Raw genomic sequence first — 19,843 nt, 5'->3', positions numbered from 1 at the left:
ATATTACTAGGAGTAAAGTCAGGCAGTATATCTGGAATCTTAAGGGAGCAGACTGTAATTGTGCTACCTCTCTGTGCCACAAGGGTCATCTATTTTAAATGAACCTCTTATTGCCCACCCACTACACAAATCAAATGTATTATTACTAAACACACAGCACTGTAATAAGGATTATGCAGCCTGGAAGGTAACCTTGCTACTCCCTGTGTAAATTTATCACATGTCCCTTTACGTGAGGAAAACTTTCACCACTCTACCATGTCCAATGACAAATGCAGTGTCTCTGACTTATACATACACACACATATACACACATGCAGTACTACTTTCTGTCACACTCACACCAACAAACACACACACACACACACACACACACACACACACACACACACACACACACACACACACACACACACACACACACACACACTCTCACCCTCTCTCTAATTTCCCCTGTGTCTCTGCAGTGAGCTCACTGCAGTGCGACTCCCCCCTACCCACACCCACACCCCCACCTCGCCACCCTCCGTATAATAGAATATCGATCGCTCGCCTTTGCCGCAGTGTGTCTGTGGACGAGTTTGTGTCTGACTGGGGCCCTCCAAGGTCATCGCCATGGCAACATGAGCATGGGGTCCTCTTGCTGTGCTGTCACAGAGCAAGAGGTCACAGGGGTCACATGAGAAGGGGGACAACAGGGGGGACCACAGGGGGGGACATGAGGGGGTTGGTGAGTGCTGCAGTGTTTGGTGTGCCGGAGAAAGAGAAGAGGAGCCACGAGGGCTGCAACTGTCCTAGTCCACTGTGGATTTACACCAAATAATGAGAAATGTACGGACCAAACGCTGAGAATCACAAAGTTCAGTACACAACTTAATTTCACTTTATGAGAAAAAACTTCCTGAATTGATGAGGAAAAATAACAAAGACCTGCTCATCAAAGGACTCAGAGACGAGGTAACTTTACATCAGTGTTTTATTGCACTTATATATCATGGAATAAAAATACAGGAAAAACACCCAAACTAAATTAAATCAAAAGGCTTCAGTGAGCAGAGCTGATAAATATGCACACTGACAGCAAAGCACAGCATAATCCCCAAATACAAAATCCCATTACAATACACTGACCTTTCAAGATGTCTTCTCATCAAGGGTTATCTATTAGAACAACCCTTTCTACAGAACAAAGTGTTTTTTCTTATTTGTGCAAATAAACAGTATCATGTGTCCATAATCACTTACAGATATAAATTATTTTTAAAGCTGTATATGGCACTTTTCCTTTGGAGAATTATCTTTAGCAGTTAAGGATTGCAAGGACTGGATTTGTTCAAATTATTATTACTGAAGAAATATGACACCAAGACAACTGCAACACATAAGCTGAAGAAATGTACAGCAGTACACAGCACATACACTCCTCTGTGATTAATAAACCCAAAGATGTGTCACAGAATAAGACAGTGATGTGATGTGCATCGAAGGTAGAGATGGTATTACAGAAAGGTTTTAATGTGCTCAAATACCCTTTACCAACACATCAGCACATACTTCATTTTGAGATTATAGAGTCAGTAACAGCAACTACTTCAGAGGCAAGACAAGTTGCAGTCTTTGTACACTTGTGTAGTTAGGATACAAGGAATACGGGATGCACAGATAGATAAGAAACAGATCTACGAGCAGTTTTTTCCTCAACCCCTCTGGGCCAATATTATTACAGGGTCAAAGTGACGACTGATCGCTGAGCAGCACCTGCTGGGAGTACAGCCTGTTCTTCACACCGGCTCCATGAGGAGCTCTTCCATGTCAGATCCCTCCAGCTCACGGAAAGCAGCATGAGTGCCAATCACAAACAGGGTTGCTCCTGAGAGGAGACGTGACAAATGAAATAGGGGAATGTGAGGAGAAAGCGAACGAGACAACAGGGTTTGTAAACTAAGAATCTGTTTGAAACTACACTGAAGTCATTTCTCCCATACTCGACAGAGTGTGCTCTCATTCCTGAATGTCATTAGAAGCATCCCAACATTTACTCAAACAAGATAAATCTACATATACTGAAAAATAATTGATGGTAAGAAACAAACGCCCATGTTGACGTACCCAGAACCCAAAAGACTGCAGCTCCAGCTCCAGCCAACCAGAACACAGGTAGAGAAACAGCTCCAGCTAGACTCATCTGGTGAGGTGTAGTCAGCTCCTTGCCTGATTGACAAAAAGAAAAAGATAGTTCTACTGTACACAGACAAAAATAATGTCAGAGAACATGATTTTTGGTGTGTGATTTTAATGTGATGAAAGAAATATGTCACAGGTAAGTTACCAAACAGACATCCAACTTTACCCACAACATTCAGACATCTGCCATTTTCTTTGACTCAGTTATTTGTAAATTCTATATTCATTTGTTTTTGGTCTCAGGACTGTTTCATTTGTTTATTTTTCTACTTAAACCAAGCCGCTCATTTAGCATGATACAAAAAATAAAGGTGAGACAACACAGAAAAAGAGTTGCATGAAAAGTATTAGATCAATAACTACAAAAATAAAATTATACAAACCAAATCAACTCTTTGACTTTATATGTGGTTTCTGCAGCCCATCTTAGAAGAACTGTAGTTTTAACACTCCTGCATGGACTTGTCACTGTTTATAGTGAACAAAAAGGGATATGATGACCTGCAGGGCATGCCCAACTGTTTTACTCACCAAGGATGACCAGTTTGGACTCCTGGGATTTGAGGTGAATGATGTAGAAGGCACCAATGAACACAGCTAAGGCGATCAGTAACATGGGCGAGCTGATACTGCGGAGACAAACAATCTGATTAGTAAAGAGTTAATCATTGCATCAATATAACATTTCAAAGCTTGACTTATTAAAGGTTTTACTTTCATATCAAATGACAATCACATTGTTTTGTTCCTCTTTTTAAGCTGGAAAACCTTCATTGGTTGAAGACTCCGAGTAATATCTGAACTGCAGGAAGAGTTTACATCCTGACAAACAAAAACCAAGTTCTTTGTTGGCCTTACATGCAGTAGAGGATGAGACCCATGAAGATGAATGTGTAGTTGCTGTTGTAAGTTTCCACATTTTTCACCACTCTCTGACACAACTCTCCAAAGTTGCGAGGTTTTGAGAACTTGCGTTGATCAACGAAGCCGGCCCAGGGTCTAATGGACACGCGGCGCTTGTCGATCCACTCCTTGGCCATGCTGGCTGAGAAGCCTTTGGGAAGGCCAAGCCTAGGAAATATGAAGAGGAATTTAGAATTTAACAATAACAGAAGTAGACTTAACCTCTATATGTTTGCTGGACTCTTTTTCACCATTTATCCCTATATATCACTTGATGGGCTTTTCAACACCTAAGCAACAGTAGCAGATACTATACAAATACTCTTTAGAGGATGGAAATGTAAGCAGTGCAGCCACAAGTTCTCTCGGAAACTTTGTTTAATAACATGGTGTAGAGGCGCTTATTGCATTACATAATAAGATGAATGGGTGCTTACTTAGCCAACATTCCAGCTCCACCTGTTCCAGTTGGATGAGCATCCTCAGCACTGAACAGATCTCCAGCCTTGCTATCCATGTCTACAGCACAGTTCTCCCCCTTTGGAGCTCCAGATGGCATCTACAGACTGTTTGCTGCAAGGCAAGTGTACACAGAACAACCGTAAAGAAAATTATACTGTTTTCACTGCAAAAAACGGTTTCATTTTTGTCAAGCAAATCATTTCTCTTTGTAATCATATCTAGGCTGGCATGTAGCAGATATTCAATAATGTGCAAACAAAGTAACCAGATGACTGTAATGGAGCAGACTCATTCTCAACATGTCAGCAAAATAAAATATTTTTAAGAAAAACTGTATGTATGTTTCTTTTATGGCATTTTTTAAGTTAGTGACTGTGGAGAGGGCAGAGTGGAAGAGACATACATCAAAGGAATATGGCCAGGAATCACCCAGAGGCTGATTTGTTGAGGACGTTGCTAATGTTCTCAGGGTGTCTGCTCTAGCGGCTGAGCCAAACGGAAGCCCTCCCTTAAACGTTTTTTTTTCTTTTTTACTGTAGCGCTGTTTGTGGCACAAAATTTACAACACCAGGGCCCTGTTTCAGAGTCAGAGTCAGAGTCAGTGAGTTAATGCTGGGATGTGGAAACTCGGGGATATGAAATTTTAGAAAAAAAAAAAAAAAAAAAAAAAAGAGTATTTTAAGTCTTACTTTGGGCACATACCCCGTGGAGCAAAGCCTGAGTTTCAGTCAGTTTGTCCTCTGAATGAAGCATGCTGTTCCATTCCCTCATTTATACAGCCAATGTTAACATTGATAGGAGAATGGCAGGATTTGCATGAAATATTACATTTCCTATCCAAAAACTCCATTAGAACTTTGCAGAGTTAAATGAAAAATTACAGTTCTTGTTGTCAAAAAGAGTGGGTTTTCTTGATCTTAAAATTCAATATTTTTTCACATGGTGTTTTCATCCAAAGCTCCAGGTAAACTCTGTAAATTAGCACTGTGTCTCTGGGGAGGAGGATGAAAGTGACTGCACTTAGCACAATAACACAGAACAGCCACTGTTTAAATGAGGCTTATCTGAATAACATTTTGGCTCAAGCTCATCAGTTAATTATCATTTCTGAGTGTTGTAATTGGGCACACTATTGAAAAATTTCTATCATAGTTACCATATCATGCTGGACATTACTTATATTTTTGAGTGAGCTGATAGGACTTGACACCTAAGCTAAATGAGGTATAAAAGTAAGGTTAATATTTTGAAACAGCAATTTGGTGTCTAAATTTATTCTGAAAATTGCTTATTAAAAATTGTAAGAGAGACTTTTTAAAGTAAAATTCTTGTCTAACAATTTTAACTGTCACAGTATTTATTTTTTTTACATCTAACTTACAAGCTGCTCCACACAAATTACTTCTACAGGGAAGGTTGTTTAAACTGAAGACAGATAGAATCTTACAATAAGAGTTAACACAGTAAGTGTCAGCGAACAATTTCTGAGTGGACAATAGTCAACAAATTGAAAAGCAGGTGTGGCATTTTGAATCTTTTTCAAATTCAAGCTTCAGCTCTCCCACTACGTCAGCTGTAATCTATGACGATTGTCACAACTTGCTTTGGCATGCGTCAACTTTTGTGCTTGAAAGTCTTGGTTCTTTTATCACCTGCTACCATAATAAATCATATTCTTATATTATTTACAATTTATCAAAGAAAACTTTGGAGTTTACAGCCTTACAGTGGTTAATGGTTGACTTTTTTTTTAAATTACATAACATAATATATTCTGATTCATATTATAATCAACAACAATCACTTGTAAAAACAAAAACAAGCATAACTCTGTATTTAAGAATATTAATTTTGAATTTAAACTTTTTGTTGGAAAGATTTTCTATCAATCAATTTACCACTTTCTTGTGTATAGTATTGTATCATAATATGAGGCGTTTTAAATGGGAATGCAGCGCTTTTACAAGAAAAAAAAAACAGTATTGCAGACAATTCAACCAGCAAATATCAGTTAGTTAAACATGCTGTTTACAAAAAAAAACAGTAGTGAGTCCGAAACGTCTTATTATTCGAGGCAGGAAACGTCGTAAATGCATGCCACAGTCAAAGGGTGGAATTTAAGTAATGGAAAAAAAAAATAGGCTTGGTCGCTGCCACATCACCAAGCAGACTGGATATTCAAGAATCTGTTTCCCCCAGCTTGTTTTCGATTAATTTTTACATATGAATTAAATGGCTTTGAATCATTCTTTAAAATTAATTCGTTTAATAGTGTGTTTTAATACAACTTTACAGATTGTTCAGAGAACTGTCCCAGCTAGCTTCTTTGCTAACGTCCTTGTTTACTAACAGGTTTAGGCAGATCTACGTCCCTAACTTAAACACTGTTGAATTCATGTTAAAACTGACATTAGCCATTAAAACGATCAAATATGTGTGGAAAATATACTTACAGCCAAACTTCGATGGGACTGTGTCAGATCTTTTGTTGCTGTTCTGGTTCACGGATGTGATGTGGATGTCTTGAACTTCCTGTCCAAGGAAAAAACACCGCCACCTACTGACTGAACAGAGGAACAGCAAGTGGAGTAAATCAAGTGTTCTGCATTTAGTCCTTTATTTGTTTAAATATAATAAAGAAATAAATACAGAATACTCAGGAGAAAATGCACTGTTTGAACAAAAGGTACTAACCTAAAAAAATGTATATATATAGATGTGCAAAGACTTTTGATAACTCACCAGGGCTAATTCTGTAGGGTAAATATGATCCCAAACCTCGTTACATAAACTGTTAAAGGTTATTAAATGATGAGAAAACGAATATAAATAAAGAAATGTTCCAATTTTTTTTTTTCTTAAACCACAACTTGATTGCAAATGATTTGCACGAAGCACAGTCATACATTTAGTGAACATTCCATAACTGTTTGGATGTAACATTTAATCATATTTCAATGACAAACCATTCCAGTCCTTGTGTTTGCTGTTTTGGACACCAATTACAAAAGATATTGGTTTTGAACTGAAGACGTACCAAAGGCATTTGTTTTTAAGGGAAACTACATGGCCGATAACACCTGTGAGAAACGATTTACATGGAAGACTCTAAATCAGTTCTATTTGAAGGTAACCCTCCTTATTATTTATATCGTTGAGGAAATCTGACTGAGGGTCGGCTCTGGGTGGAATCAGAGCCTTATAATTTAAAAATAAGGCAGGATCAACAGAGAACTGGGGCGCTGGTGAAAGTAAAAACGTGACCTGACGTCATCTAGCAGGCGGAGGGATGTGATTGGTCAGTTTCCCTATGTTATTGTGGTTCTGTTTGTGCTGCAGAGCTCTGAGAGTTGCCAATCACCCAGGAAGAAACGTGACTTGTAAGGTATGTTAGCTACATCAAGAACGCTTGTAACACTAATGTGAACGTTTAAAACGTTAATATCGAAGCTTCGCCTTAGACTGTAGCGGACTTGCGTGCTGATGTCAACAACTGCCGTTTTAAGCTAGCGTTATGTGTTGAGGTTTATATCTGCTTTTGAAGGCTCAGGCACTGCTGTAAGGTACTGTGCAATAAATTGTAAAAGTACTACATGTCACATATTGCACCTAGTTTTACATGTCAGCGAATGGGGTAACTAAAACAGCTGTTTGGATTGCACATGCTTTATGCTCGTTGTGTTGTTTTGTCAGAGACGTCGTTACGTAACGTACCAAGGTGGTTATTTGCTCAACGGAAGGAACGCCTGCTCCCTGTGGCTATCAGCTGCGACAGTCAAATAGTTCATTCCAAGCTTCGACTTCTGGGTCTTCTTGCATGTTTCAAGATACCGTGGAGCTGACGCTGAAAAGGTATGATTGCTAAATTTGCTAAAAGTCGCCCTTTAAACATGGAGGGGAAGGCTGTTTTAGCGTCTGAGGACATGCTGAACGCTCAAGTGTCACAACATAGCCAAAAGCATACGGGCTGCTGTTTGTTTATGCTACTGCTAAGGGTGTAGCTAACTTTTGTAAGCAAACTTGTAATTTTAAGACTTTCCAACATGCTCCAACCCAATTAGACAAAGAGTTGAATCACAGAACTTACAATAACTTCAAAACTCAGTAAAATGAGAGGAAAATAATGAAGTAAGCCAGTATAATTATATTCAGTCCCAGTGCATTGACGTTCAGCAGACTTGCATTCCTACTGTTAACATCCATTTACAAATGATGTAGTCATAATTAAACGAGTTCTGAACTTTGATTGACATTTTATACATCTCACCCAGCAAAAGAAAAATGTGCTTGCTTTTTCCAAGTTTTTGTTTCTTAATTTTTAGGTTTAGCTAGTTTGAACACGTCTAAAAACTGTATTTGTTCATGTGTTTTCCTTGTCCTAAACAGCTTTGAAACGGGTGGAAAAGTGGAGAGGGGCAACAATGCATCACCCAGGATACCCACTTAGAGACTCATTGTACTGGGATGAGTCAGAGTGTCTCAACTACTATGGAATGCTGTCTCTCCATGAGGTTTTTGAAATAGTTGGTTCTCAGTTGACAGAGACTGATATTGAAGTCTTGTCCTTCCTCCTGAATGAAACTTGTCATGCCTCAAACCCACTCGATCCAGCAGGCTGGACAGTTGAACCCTGTGAGGGTGATCCAGAAATTTTGGGCATAGTCCCAAGTCCTGCACTGCTAAATGCCTGGAGGAGGTTAAAGCCCCAGAACTCTAAAAATCCAATATTAGCTTCCTCTAAACCTAAGAGTGGCCTTGAGCTGCTGTTGGAACTGGAGAAGCACGGATACCTCAGTGATGGCAATCTGGAGCCGCTACTACAACTACTGAGAGTCCTTACTCGCCATGATCTGCTGCCTTTGGTGTCTCACAAGAAGAGAAGGACAGGTAAGGGTGAACCACAAGTTGCTCACTCAAAGATTTTGAGATTGCGTTTGCAGCTTTAGCCACTTCCTTTCTTTGTGATGGTATGCCAAGATTTGTCAACTAAAACTGCATTCCTTTCTCAATAGTTCCTGCTTAGTGATGATTAATCTGTCTCGACATGTTTCAGTATCTCCAGAGAGAGGTGGGCAGAGGTATGGGTTGCAGAACAGGGAGCTGATGCACATTTCTGGAATGCAACACAGCTGCAGACAGACGGATATATCTCTTCCATCTTTCACGCAGCAGTTAAGAACCGGTAGGTGTATTTTAGTGGACCTTGTTCCATCTTTCTGTTGTGCTCAGAGTTAACATTTACTTCCCTGGGTCATATCATTTATCTAAGTAGGAATACATTTTGTGCTGATTAACAATTTACAGTGAATATTTTTTGGGGGAAAGGTTATATTTTCATTAGCTATCATCATACATGGATAAACATAGAGTGATAAACAGAAGTACCAGAGATAGGAAGAGGACAAAAAATAGATGAGTTCCTGAAACAGGAGCCATGTCAATGGTTAAACTGTGTCCTCCAACTCCTGAAAATTAACTCAGTTCATGTTCTGTAAGGTGTCTACCCTCCTATGCCTGGGACACCTGCTAGGAGGAGGAGGAAGAAGAGGGGCAATGGTTGGAGCCGCAGGCCCAAGAAAACACACAGGCACGAGCAACCACTGCCTCCACCACCAATACCGCTGCCACATAAAGTATCCTGTGGTAAGTAAACACACACATTCTTTACTGAGCTTTCCTTTAGCTTCCCATCTCTTGACATATGACTGTAATCCATCCATTTTCCTTCATACAACATTCACATCTTTTCATTGACCACTCATTCATCTCAGTTTTAGTACATTAACATCTCGTTCAACATCACCACATTTCCTGTTTTGTCTCCATTGTTCCTTGAGGCTGAACTTGAGCTTTAGTTCATGAGTTTGCAAACCAATTTAGACTGTTTTGTATTTTTTAAAATACGTTCACTCCAAAAAATATCCTGGGCACAAGATCTTGCCCTGTCCAGCATCACATTTTAAAATTCTAGAGATAACACTGTTTTGTTGGTGTCCGTCTTTTTTTACTGTCTGAACGCTTGTTCTGATTTACCATCTCTGCCTGTCTTTGCCTGCTTAACAACTCAAAGAAAATGTTTTTCTTCAACAATCAAATTAACTGTGGAACACAAAAATGTACCACGCCTTAAGAAATGACCCGCCCTTCCCTTTCAGTTGACTGGTACCTTCTGATTACTCATGATGTTTTTATTGACACACCCTCTGTGTTAGGACTTGAAATATCTCCTTAACCATCTTTATATAACAACATCGGGGAGATCTTGTTGCCCTGTTCATATCTGTATGTGGCTTTCTACATTCTTTGCCCCTCATTTCACCTTTCGTCTAACCCACTGAACTTTGTTTAACTGCTGCTGTGTACAAAACTCAGACTGGTAGGTTTTCTCTTGCTCTTATTCTTACTATTTACTGAAAGAAGCTGTCCAGTTGAGTCTAGAAATCAGCTTTTTTCTGCTCTGTCAGTTTTGACGCAAAGTTGTCACAGCAGTTGAACCTTGCATATCTTTTTCAGTAGTTATTCAAAACAGTCTACCTTTAAAAAATATGCACTTTGAAATCAATTATTTATTCAACGTTTTAAGTATTACCTGCCTTTGAATCAATCCAGGCCAATTCTTCTCTGCAAACCAGATTGAGATTACTCATCAGCTGGCCTTTGTGTGAGGTTTTCGTAGTTATTAATGCAAACCTGCTCACACTTTTCGGCTGAATTTCTGTCACTACCTTCTGGTCGTAATTACGTTCAATGACAAATGACCGATGAGCTCAACTCAATTCATCAACCAAAAAGGTCTAATGATATAACAGCTTTTCCAAGCTATTCAGGATGAGTGATGTGCCATTGACTATGATGAACATGTTGCTGTCTTGACCCCACATTTGATTCCACCAGGTTGACTCAGGATTGTGACTCAGATCGAGTAACCTAAGACACAAAGGATCATGGAGACACAGGGGAGACTGAGGAACAAAACAAATAAAGCGTGTCACCCCGCTCTGTCCATACATACTGCCATGTGCGTGATCAACTCAGGCATACGCTCTCTCACAAGTCTGGGCCGATGCCTAAGGTAAAAGAGGCTCCCCCTCCTGCCACAACAGGGGTTTTTGCAGCCACTTTGCTCTATATTTGATGCTTGTGTATCACAATGTAGCTGCCCCCTACCCTATCCCCTAAGTTGCTCTTAAAAGACCTTCGTGAAATGTTTTCAAGTGCTGTGTACTGTGGATAAGTTTGAAAGTCCTTTTTTCTGAAAGGGTTTGTTGGTGTGAATATTTCACAGAACTGAATCTGTAGTAGTTAGCCTCAAAAGTTTTCGGCTATTGCCAGTCATATCAGACAAATCATCATAGTTTTTCTGTGCTCACTGTAGCCAAGTAATAGAAATCAACATCTGGCTCACTGAGTGGATTATGACCCTGGTTAACTTGACACATTTTCACAAACATTGCCAGCTGCTTTATTGTTTTGACAGGAGTGTCTGGGTCTTTATTATGAATATACAGGTTTTCTTTTTTTTTTTGAAGAGTTCTGCTTATGCTGTAGGACAACTAAATGACTAATTCATCAATTACCAATCACCTTTAAGCCCATGCAACAGTCATGTTATGATAGAAAAATCTGTTGTCGATAAAATGATTTATGATGACTTGTAGTAGAGTTTCCTGTACTCTGTTTAATGTCACAGACAGTCGCCTGATTACATTTTAAAGTAAAAAATCAGCCAGCATAGCCACTGTAATCCTACATTATACAACACATAAAAGGTTACGGATAGGTTGCCTCAATATTTGTATTTTTTAGCAAAGACATCTGAAAAATAGTTGTTATCTTAAGGGGCTGTGAGGACTTTCTGAGTGCTCTTGAAAACGTCTACCTTCTAGATATATGGCTAATTGTAATCCACACTTTAAAATGAGACTATCAACACCAATATAGGTTACTCATAAATGCTACTTCTTAGCTTCCCAATCAGGTCCAGCAGAACCAGATTGTTTTACGTCAAAGCCTCTTGTCTGTCTGACTAAACCACGCCAGCTGACAAGTTTAGTAGTAAGAAGATAGATCTGTGTTTTTTCTCTTCTGCAAAAACGATACCTGTGATTAATTTTGTTTAATGGTGGGCACAGGAGCCTAACTGTCAGACAGAAAAAGGACAGAAGAGTAGAAGAAGTGTAAATGGGAGAGTGATAGAGCATGGGCTAAAGGCTAAAACAGGGGCTAAACTGTTTGTGATAATGTCCATTCCAACCCACAGTCAGCAGTTATTCTGCAGTGGTCTGTTCAAACTTGAGACTCTATCAATAAACTGAAGAGTGAGGTGATGTTAGCTCTGCTTGGTAGATGTGCAGTGGCAGGACATAATGAGGATTTACACAACATTACACATTATGTACATGTCTCGGAGCACCGGGCTAAAAATAGATGGCTACTAAACTACGGTAAAAACCGACAAAGTCTGCTTGTTGTTACATTAGCCAATAGATACATCAGAGCATTGGGCTGCCAGTAGCATTACATGTGACTGGCTACTCAACTATGGTACAAAGTTTGCTTGTTGTCACATTTCAGCGCAACAAAAGTGATGATAAATACTTTACCTTGTCGCATTGTATCTGTTAAAAAGTTGTCTTGAACAAAAAAAAGTAAGTGTTGGAAAAAAAAAAGATCCAATCTCCAATTATTTCCAAAACAAACACACCTTGTTGAGAGTCACATCTTCACGACAGTGTGCGTGCAACTCCGGGCCAAAAGTTGTCGCTGCAGTCTAATTAAAACAGATCATCCTCACAGTCTCTTTAATGCAAAAGAAAGATAGTGAAACGCATTGGTTCAGTTTTAGCGTTTTGTGGTTCTGCGGGTTGAAATGACTTATATTCGTAGGGTTAGGGTCCACTATTAAGGCCGACCTCTTACCTGCAATGACAAAACAATAATATGTCGGACATGTTTGTGAAAGTATCACTTCGAAAATAATTTGGGGCCACCCTCTCTCGTCACAAGATTTTCATTACATGTAGTTGTTAATATCTGCTTTGACATTTAACCCAAATCCTACTTGCTAATTAAAACTCACTGTGAGCCAGCTCTGAATTCTTACTTAGATAATGTTCTAATTTGACCCATCCTTTCTAAGTGACTGGCCTTATATTCAATTTCAGGGAATCTTAAATGACTGTCAACAGACAGCTACTGGAAATAAGAGCCAGTGTAACCTTAACTAAAGCAGTTCTGAGGAAAATAACCCAACAGCGCTCTGCTGAAGGAAGCTTCTGCTGTATCTTATCTGTGCCCTGTGTGAAACCTGGGTGTGTGTTTGTCAAGAGGGGGCAGAGATAGATAGGGCAGTTCTGTCCAATGCTGGCCCCTAGCTGACTTCAAATACTCTCTCTCGCCATGATTAATCTTTTGGATCATTTTCAGTGAATAGTCACAATTACTTTCTGGCAATGGCTACTGCTATTACAAATGCCCATAAGGCATCTGTACCTTCAAAGTAGCAGTGTCTCTTTGCTATCTAAATGGGGTGCTTGTGAAGGTTCTTACTTGGTTAAATGGACTCACCTGACTAATGTTGGAGTTGGACTTTAAGTAATGGGTGGTGAAGGTGAGGGTAATGGTCGAGGTAAGAAAAGTCCCAGGCATCCCACTTAGACACTTCATTCTATAACGTAGTGTAGAAGAACTTCAGTTAAGTATTTCTGAACTGATAACCTTGTCAGTACAAACTGTTGCCCTGACTCAAACCTTATTACAACCAAGAGAAGTAAGTGCTGTGCCATGCCTGCTTGATGTTGAAAAACCAACCAAGTCGACAGATATCCAACCCACTTGTGCTTGTCTCTTTCTCTCTTTCTCTCCTTTCTCTGTGTTCGCAGTTCTAAACAGACCAAGCTGTGTGTCAGGAAAACAGTCTCCTTATACACAATGAGAGGGAGCAAACGAGCATTAAATGCTCAAACTACGCAAAACGGTAGAGAGGGTGATTTTTGTCCATGAGGAAAAAGAGAGTTCTGTCTGCCGACTCTCGATACTCCTCTAACTCTCCACTCTCTTGGTCAGTCATTCAGCAGAAAAACGGATCGATAAAGAGTTGAAGCTCTCCGTGCCAAGTGACTCCTCGTAAATGGGTACTTAAACTTTTTTTTTTTTTTTTCGGGTTGAGATGGAGGAACCCAAACGGGCTTGGTGTTTAAAGTGAGAAAATGAAAGCTGTGCTTCCTAATGTCCTGTCTAAGTGGATGTCTCTGTGTCTGATGAAGCGTGAAGTGCTCTGTAACCCTAACAAAATGACTATCATTGTGTTCCTCTGGTTTTAAATGGCCTCCTCTTCAGTGCCCCTATCTCTGCCTCCCATCCCTCTCAGTATGAAATAGGGAGGCAAAAATGGAGGCCATCCATAAATACCGTAATTGCATGAAGGGCAGGTGTTTATCATAGCCAGAGCCATCACACAGTGTAATGATCCAAAAGGTCGACTGTTAACGGTGCTTTGACTCTATTTTACTGAGTCCTTATTGAACATTGTATAAGACGGGGAAATGTTCTCCGCTTCCCTCTCAAAAGTGCTGCTGTATTTGACTTTTTGTAACATTACAAACGTGAAAAACATTCTGTCACTGCTGATTTGTTGATATACTTGCAAGAAGTATACGAAAAATGTCTTTGACTGCACACCTTGGACATTTTTAAGTGTTATTGTTTTGCAACATCGAATCACAGTGGATGCTTTTTGACGCTGATCACAGATAAAGACTTTGTCTACACACCTCAGTGAGTTATTGCCCTGAAAAATAAATCTGTCAGAGATCTCTGGCGGGCTGCAGCAGGTCTTTCCTCCAGGGTTTTGCTGTATTTTGCTACATTCAATTTACCCACTACCTTCTGAAGCAATAGCAGCCCTGCTGCAGAGAAGCACCCCTGTAGCATGGCGCTGCCAACCACCACACTTTATAGTGAGGATAGTACGTTTCTGTTTGCAAGCTGTGATTGGTTTATTTCTTAGTTAGAGGACAAGATTCCTTGTATTTGCTTTTGACAGACCAAGAGCAATCATGACTGACCTGCTCTTTGCCTGCCCAAAAGTTAAATGCACAGTCTCTCCCATCACAGCCGTCAGATTTTGTTTTAGGGTTTACTTGCCCATCAATATTTTTAAGATTGAGAAGTATTGTCAGCAACATTTTTGGAATGGCACCTAATGACATGGGTAACTGTTATGTTTTAACAATCCACTGCTAATCATTGTTGCAAAACAATATAAATCTCAAAAGGGGGATGAATACCTGGTGTTTGCACATTAGCAGAAAATATATTTGTGATGATAGATTGACCTGAAGAGTATTTACATAACATTTTTAGAGGCTTGTTGTATAGACATGAGTTTGTTAAATGTCAAAATCCTGTCAAAAGTATTAGTGAAATAAATTGTTTCATTTGCATGTAATATGATGCCCCCATGAAGAAAAAAAATGTTTTGAGAACTTAAGCTAAAACAAAAGTTCCCATGTTAGTACTTAGATCTTATTCCCATCCCTCTATATTACAGGTCTCTTAAATCTCATCGATTAAGTGTCCTCTTTGATCCAGTCCTTTGTTTCTCCACTCATCTAATTACAGCCTGACGAAGTCTGAATACAAAAACCAGTGCTTGGTCACTTCTCTTCTACAAATGTTAAATACATGCAAAATCAATGCCTTAATTCAACATTTGCATTTCTAATGTTGGCATTTTCAAAACTTTATTCCCCTGGAGCCTGGGGTCTCTCCTCCCCAAAGCCCCAAGCAAAATATGAATAAGAAGATGGATAAACATGACTCTTGGGTTGGAACATTCATCTGTGGAATAACTTTTAAGAAGTGTTCAAATCTAGTCCATGATGTTATCTTGTAATGATTCTGTGCCTAAATCTGGTTTACATTATGAGCTTTTCCTATGTAACCCTCTGGCTAAATGATACAGGATCATGTATTGTTTCGTGCCCACTCTTAAATTCTTTTGTAAATTTTGTACCTTATTATTATATTTTTCTAATAATTTTGCCCTTTGAGTTCATTTGAGACCTTTTGCAAACAAGCTCAGCTACTGCAAACATCAAAATAAAAAATGGTTGTAAAAGTGTTATGAAAAAGGATTCTGCCCTCCTGAGTAGAGTGTATCTAGTGAAATGGATGTCATTAAAAGTAAAACTGTGTACCTCTACTAAAGGGGTTTGAGTGGGAGAGATGGATTTTTGTTGCAGCAAAAGTCGTCAGCAGCTGGTTTCCACTCGAAGCTCTGGAATAATGACATGGGGAAGATCTCAACAGTGCTATTGCTCAGTACAGTATGTATCCTCTGATCTTTCTCGCTGTGCTGTTGCATGACCGCCAATCCTGTTAGTGTGGAACTCCAGCAGCTATCTGTTCTCACCATAAATCGTGTTGCTCAGAATGAATGTGGCGCTTCTAAACACAAGCTGGAACAAAACCCCCTCCATGGCTAAACACTGTGATGTTGCTTTTGTTACTGCCACCACAATACAACTCCAGCTGTCGGACAAATTTGAAAAGATTCTTTAAATTATCTCTATAGTGCTGAGTTATGAATGAATGCTGGGTGTCATCCTGAAAATCCCGATGCATCACTTTCATCTGACTTGAAGTCATAAAGTTAACAGCCACTGTAAATTATTACAGCTGTGGAAATTGCCTTGGAGGAGAATGATAACACTCCTTACTGTGTATTTCTCTGGATGCAGAAAACAGCTATTTTGTTTGGACCTAAACACGCTGAAGGGGTTACAGCAGTTTTAGTACGTAGAAAGCAAAACTTCTTGTCAGCCTAGCACTGATTAAGTGCTCTACTTAATTAACACGTTGCTCTGCCTTCTGCACCTCTGTATTTGCTCTTTTATCAAGAGAGAGGTCCTGAAGTGTTCCATTATCCAGTTTCCTGTCCAATAAGTACTCAGCTCCCTGGATCACATTTCCCTTTGGGGACTCTGTTCTCTTGAGCCCATTTTCAAAATCCTTGCTTAATGTAATGCTCTTATGTAGATAAGCAAAATGAACTGTCCTTTAATGACTTTTCTTGTCTCTGTTTTTCTTCCCTTTCTTTTGACCTCATGACCTTCCCCTCTCTCTTCTCCAATTTGTCTTATGCCTTCTTTTTAACTTTCTGTAACCTCTCCTTTTTCCTTCACCACTGTCCTCTTTTCTTCCTTTTCCTCACTATCTCCTCTCATTATTCACTCTGCCCTGTACCCTTCCATTATGTGACCCTTCCAACCCACTCTTTTACTTCACCACCTCCCCATCATTGCTTCCCCCTCCCCTTCTATTATTAGACATCCGCTTGCGTGTTCGGGCCGAGTACCTGGAGCACGAGTCGGCACTCCGTGATGGTGTCTCCTCAGACAAACAGCAGCCCCTGGAGCGGCAGTTTGAGTTGTTCAGCCAAGCCAACTCACTGCTTCGTGCCAGAGACCTGGGTTCTATTGTCTGCGACATCAAGTTCACAGAGCTGGACAACCTGGAGGCCTTCTGGGGTGACTACCTTAGCGGAAATCTGCTGGAGGCCCTGAAGGGAGTCTTCATCACTGACTCCCTGAGGATGGCAGCAGGTATGGAAGGTGTCCGCCTGCTGATCAGTGTGGATCAGGATGACTATGAGGAGGGCCGGAGGCTGCTGAGAGCCAGGAGAACGATGTCACCTGGTCATGGTGGGCGTGCAGAGACTTACTGGGCTGTATAGGCTGATAAGACTGGATTTTGTATCATCATAACTCTAAATAATGCAATAGCAGTCATTGCTGTTGAAAGACATGGTTGCATGTAAATTTGGAAGTTTTCTAGGGGCCTCCTTTTGTATTTGCAATTCATATAGTAACCACTGGGTGGCAGCACGTACCATCTGTTCTCAGTGTCCGTAACAAGCCTTACATTTTCAGAAAAGTCTTTCTTCTGTGTAAACATTAGTGTTGTTTTTGATGAAAATTAGGCAACTCATCAATGTGCTTTCCTTCTGGATTTATGCACAGGTGCTACTTTACAGGATGAAACAAGATGCAGGAAAAATTTCCTTCTTAGTGTCAGTAACAACAGGAGCAAGAAAACCTGTTCTACAAGATTAAGTGGAGAGCCTTTCTGAAAATTAAAAATAAATAATAAATAAGTTTAAGATATTTGGGCTTCCACAGATGATTGAAACACGCTCCCATAATCAAGCGTTATTTGTACTAGTGTGTATATGTACATAGACTTACCGGGCCCCATTAATTGCATTAATCAACCATTTTGCCAGACTATGAATATACTGAACATTCTGATTCAAATAGGGCTCCCAAAATTCTTGAACATTTACCTTTAGATCAAATGTTAAAGGCCCCACAGCTAGACAGCTAGTTGATTATTTTTGTTTGTTAAAACACAGGACTAATGCTAACTGGCACTTACTTTATTTGAAAGAATTTAAAAGAAAGTAAAACCTTCCAAAAAAAGTTTCCAGTCTTTGAAAAAATATTTGAGAACTGAGCACAGATGAAAAAGTGGACTACTCTCTGCACAGATTGACCTTTGTGTCTTACTTTGGGGAGCCTAGTCCACCCATCTCCACCTAGATAACGAACCGTGGGATTCTCAGCCCTGTGTACCATGATAACCTGGCTTGTGATTGCCGTGGTCAGTGGATACAGCAGTTGCAAGTAGATGACAGCCATGATTAGGGCTAGACCTCAGCAGACCATGGAAGATTCATCATCCAAAGCTTGTCAACAGCAACCAGGATAATGCAATGGTGGCTTGTGCCCGGACTTCTAGCTAGGCCCCAGCAAGTACTTCTCTCAGCAAGTAAAGCACAGGACAGTGCGTCGGTCAATAGAAGTGATGTTGGAGAGATCAAAATCAAAAGTGCACATCCCAGCTCCACTCAGCCCTGCTATGTAGGCCCAGTAGAGTGGCTCACAGACAGCTGTCTACTCACCCTGCTGGAACTAATGCCTGGACTTCACTCATAGAAGAAGATCAATAAGGCCCCTCCTCTAAGTCCCTTCATACAGGCACGACTTAAGCAGGCAGACTTGCTACTGTCTGAAGTGCAGAGCTCTGCAAGGCCAGGCAGCGGGAAGGACAGTGGACTCATTTTCATGTTTTCTTTTCATGCTTTTGATAAAATTGTTTTGTTAATGTGCACTTGAAAAATAATTGCTGTAAGAGGAAAAAAAAAATCTAATTCAGGGGAACCTTTTTGTTAATACATAACTTGCTTTGGTATGAAAATCTTTTTGTGTAAGTCTTTCTATATTGGACATTATTTCTGGTGAATAAAGGTTTAATGGCTCAAACTCTTTTGTGGTATTGTGTTTGACTATTTTACAAAACAAAACTCAACCTTTAATTTTTTCAAATCCAATGGTACCAACATTTTTATCCTTTTTCTAATCTAAGGGAACACTTTTTTAATCACAGGGGCATCATACTGCAAGAGCATTCTTCAAATATGAAATCAAGCCTTTGTGAGTCTCTCTAGAACCTCATCTGAGTGCTGTAAATGATTTTCAGAACTCTCGCTGTCGTCTGTTGAATCTCTTTGTGTCACATCACATCATGATGCTTGTTTGTGTTTTTTTCCTCAGTTTTCTGAATTTTCCTCTTTCAGTTCAGTTCTTCACCCTGTTCACCTGCACTAGCGAGACCGCGTTCTTTCCCTTCCCCCAAACGGTGTGAAGACGGCCATCCATTGCAGGTCACCGTGGATCAGGCCTTTAATTATTTCCCTGTGCGCTAAGCTGTTCATCTGATGAAACCCAAGAATGGTGTGTGCTTCTAACTTACTTTTCAAACTGGCCCCTGTTGTATATTTTGTTCCTTCACAATAATCTTTCTTCCAGCAATCACAGAAGAAGTAATCACTGTTTTCAGCTTTTTGATCATTAAATAAGACCTCTTTTTGAACCAGAAAATTTCCCTTTGCATTTAATCAGTATCAGAATAATAATATAATGTTGATATAAAACCTTTTCAACCAGTCGAAACATCTACACCTTTTTAAGACACATTTTTGTCTCAACATGATAATTTTCAAGAGACATTATATACAATTTTGTACCAGAAAAAATATTAATAGATTTAATTTGCATATTTCTTTAAACATATGGCAGTTAAAACGCGTCAGAACTGTGGCACTAAGATTTTACAACAAAGAAATTTTCCATCTTAAAATGTGTTCATATACAACACAGTCTGTTTTTTCCATGTGACATCATACATCTTCGTCACATAGCTCTGTATTACACAGAAATAGGGGTTTTTA

At 39.7% G+C, this 19,843-nt stretch overlaps 2 protein-coding genes across 3 annotated transcripts; one reads left to right on the top strand and one right to left on the bottom strand.

Annotated features, from left to right (window-relative positions):
• Nucleotides 1–984: 984 nt before the first annotated feature.
• rabac1 (Rab acceptor 1 (prenylated)) lies at nt 985–6,100 on the bottom strand. Its single transcript, XM_074683779.1, has 6 exons — nt 6,003–6,100; nt 3,525–3,660; nt 3,043–3,255; nt 2,716–2,813; nt 2,110–2,211; nt 985–1,870 (listed from the first exon to the last, which is right to left on the bottom strand). Exons 2-6 carry the CDS (start codon nt 3,644–3,646, stop codon nt 1,782–1,784), a joined length of 624 nt encoding a protein of 207 aa, XP_074539880.1. The 5' UTR covers nt 3,647–3,660; nt 6,003–6,100; the 3' UTR covers nt 985–1,781.
• A 736-nt stretch (nt 6,101–6,836) lies between these two features.
• On the top strand, nt 6,837–18,861 carry dedd1 (death effector domain-containing 1). 2 transcript variants are annotated; one of them, XM_074683048.1, is made up of 6 exons: nt 6,837–6,934; nt 7,243–7,401; nt 7,936–8,436; nt 8,603–8,731; nt 9,046–9,192; nt 16,881–18,861. In XM_074683048.1, exons 3-6 carry the CDS (start codon nt 7,971–7,973, stop codon nt 17,285–17,287), a joined length of 1,149 nt encoding a protein of 382 aa, XP_074539149.1. In that variant the 5' UTR covers nt 6,837–6,934; nt 7,243–7,401; nt 7,936–7,970; the 3' UTR covers nt 17,288–18,861. The 2 variants fall into 2 exon arrangements, with proteins under 2 accessions (XP_074539149.1, XP_074539150.1); XM_074683049.1 differs by lacking the exon at nt 6,837–6,934 and adding an exon at nt 6,955–7,112.
• Nucleotides 18,862–19,843: the final 982 nt, after the last annotated feature.

This window comes from Halichoeres trimaculatus, unplaced genomic scaffold (genome assembly GCF_033239565.1).
Source record: "Halichoeres trimaculatus isolate MK-OKI-2021-1 unplaced genomic scaffold, fHalTri1.1 fHalTri1_scaffold_12, whole genome shotgun sequence".
Taxonomy (NCBI): domain Eukaryota; kingdom Metazoa; phylum Chordata; class Actinopteri; order Labriformes; family Labridae; genus Halichoeres; species Halichoeres trimaculatus.
Note: the sequence above shows the minus strand (reverse complement) of the source record. Positions and strands in the feature narration are given on the sequence as shown.

Coding starts and splice junctions, on each gene's coding strand:
- rabac1 (XM_074683779.1), bottom strand. CDS start 3,646: ATGCCATCTGGAGCTCCAAAGGGGGAGAACTGTGCTGTAGACATGGAT. Junction 2,212..2,715: donor GTCCAAACTGGTCATCCTTG/GTGAGTAAAACA, acceptor TTTGTCAATCAG/GCAAGGAGCTGACTACACCT. Junction 1,871..2,109: donor TGCAGTCTTTTGGGTTCTGG/GTACGTCAACAT, acceptor GTCTCCTCTCAG/GAGCAACCCTGTTTGTGATT.
- dedd1 (XM_074683048.1), top strand. CDS start 7,971: ATGCATCACCCAGGATACCCACTTAGAGACTCATTGTACTGGGATGAG. Junction 8,437..8,602: donor TCACAAGAAGAGAAGGACAG/GTAAGGGTGAAC, acceptor GACATGTTTCAG/TATCTCCAGAGAGAGGTGGG. Junction 8,732..9,045: donor CACGCAGCAGTTAAGAACCG/GTAGGTGTATTT, acceptor ATGTTCTGTAAG/GTGTCTACCCTCCTATGCCT.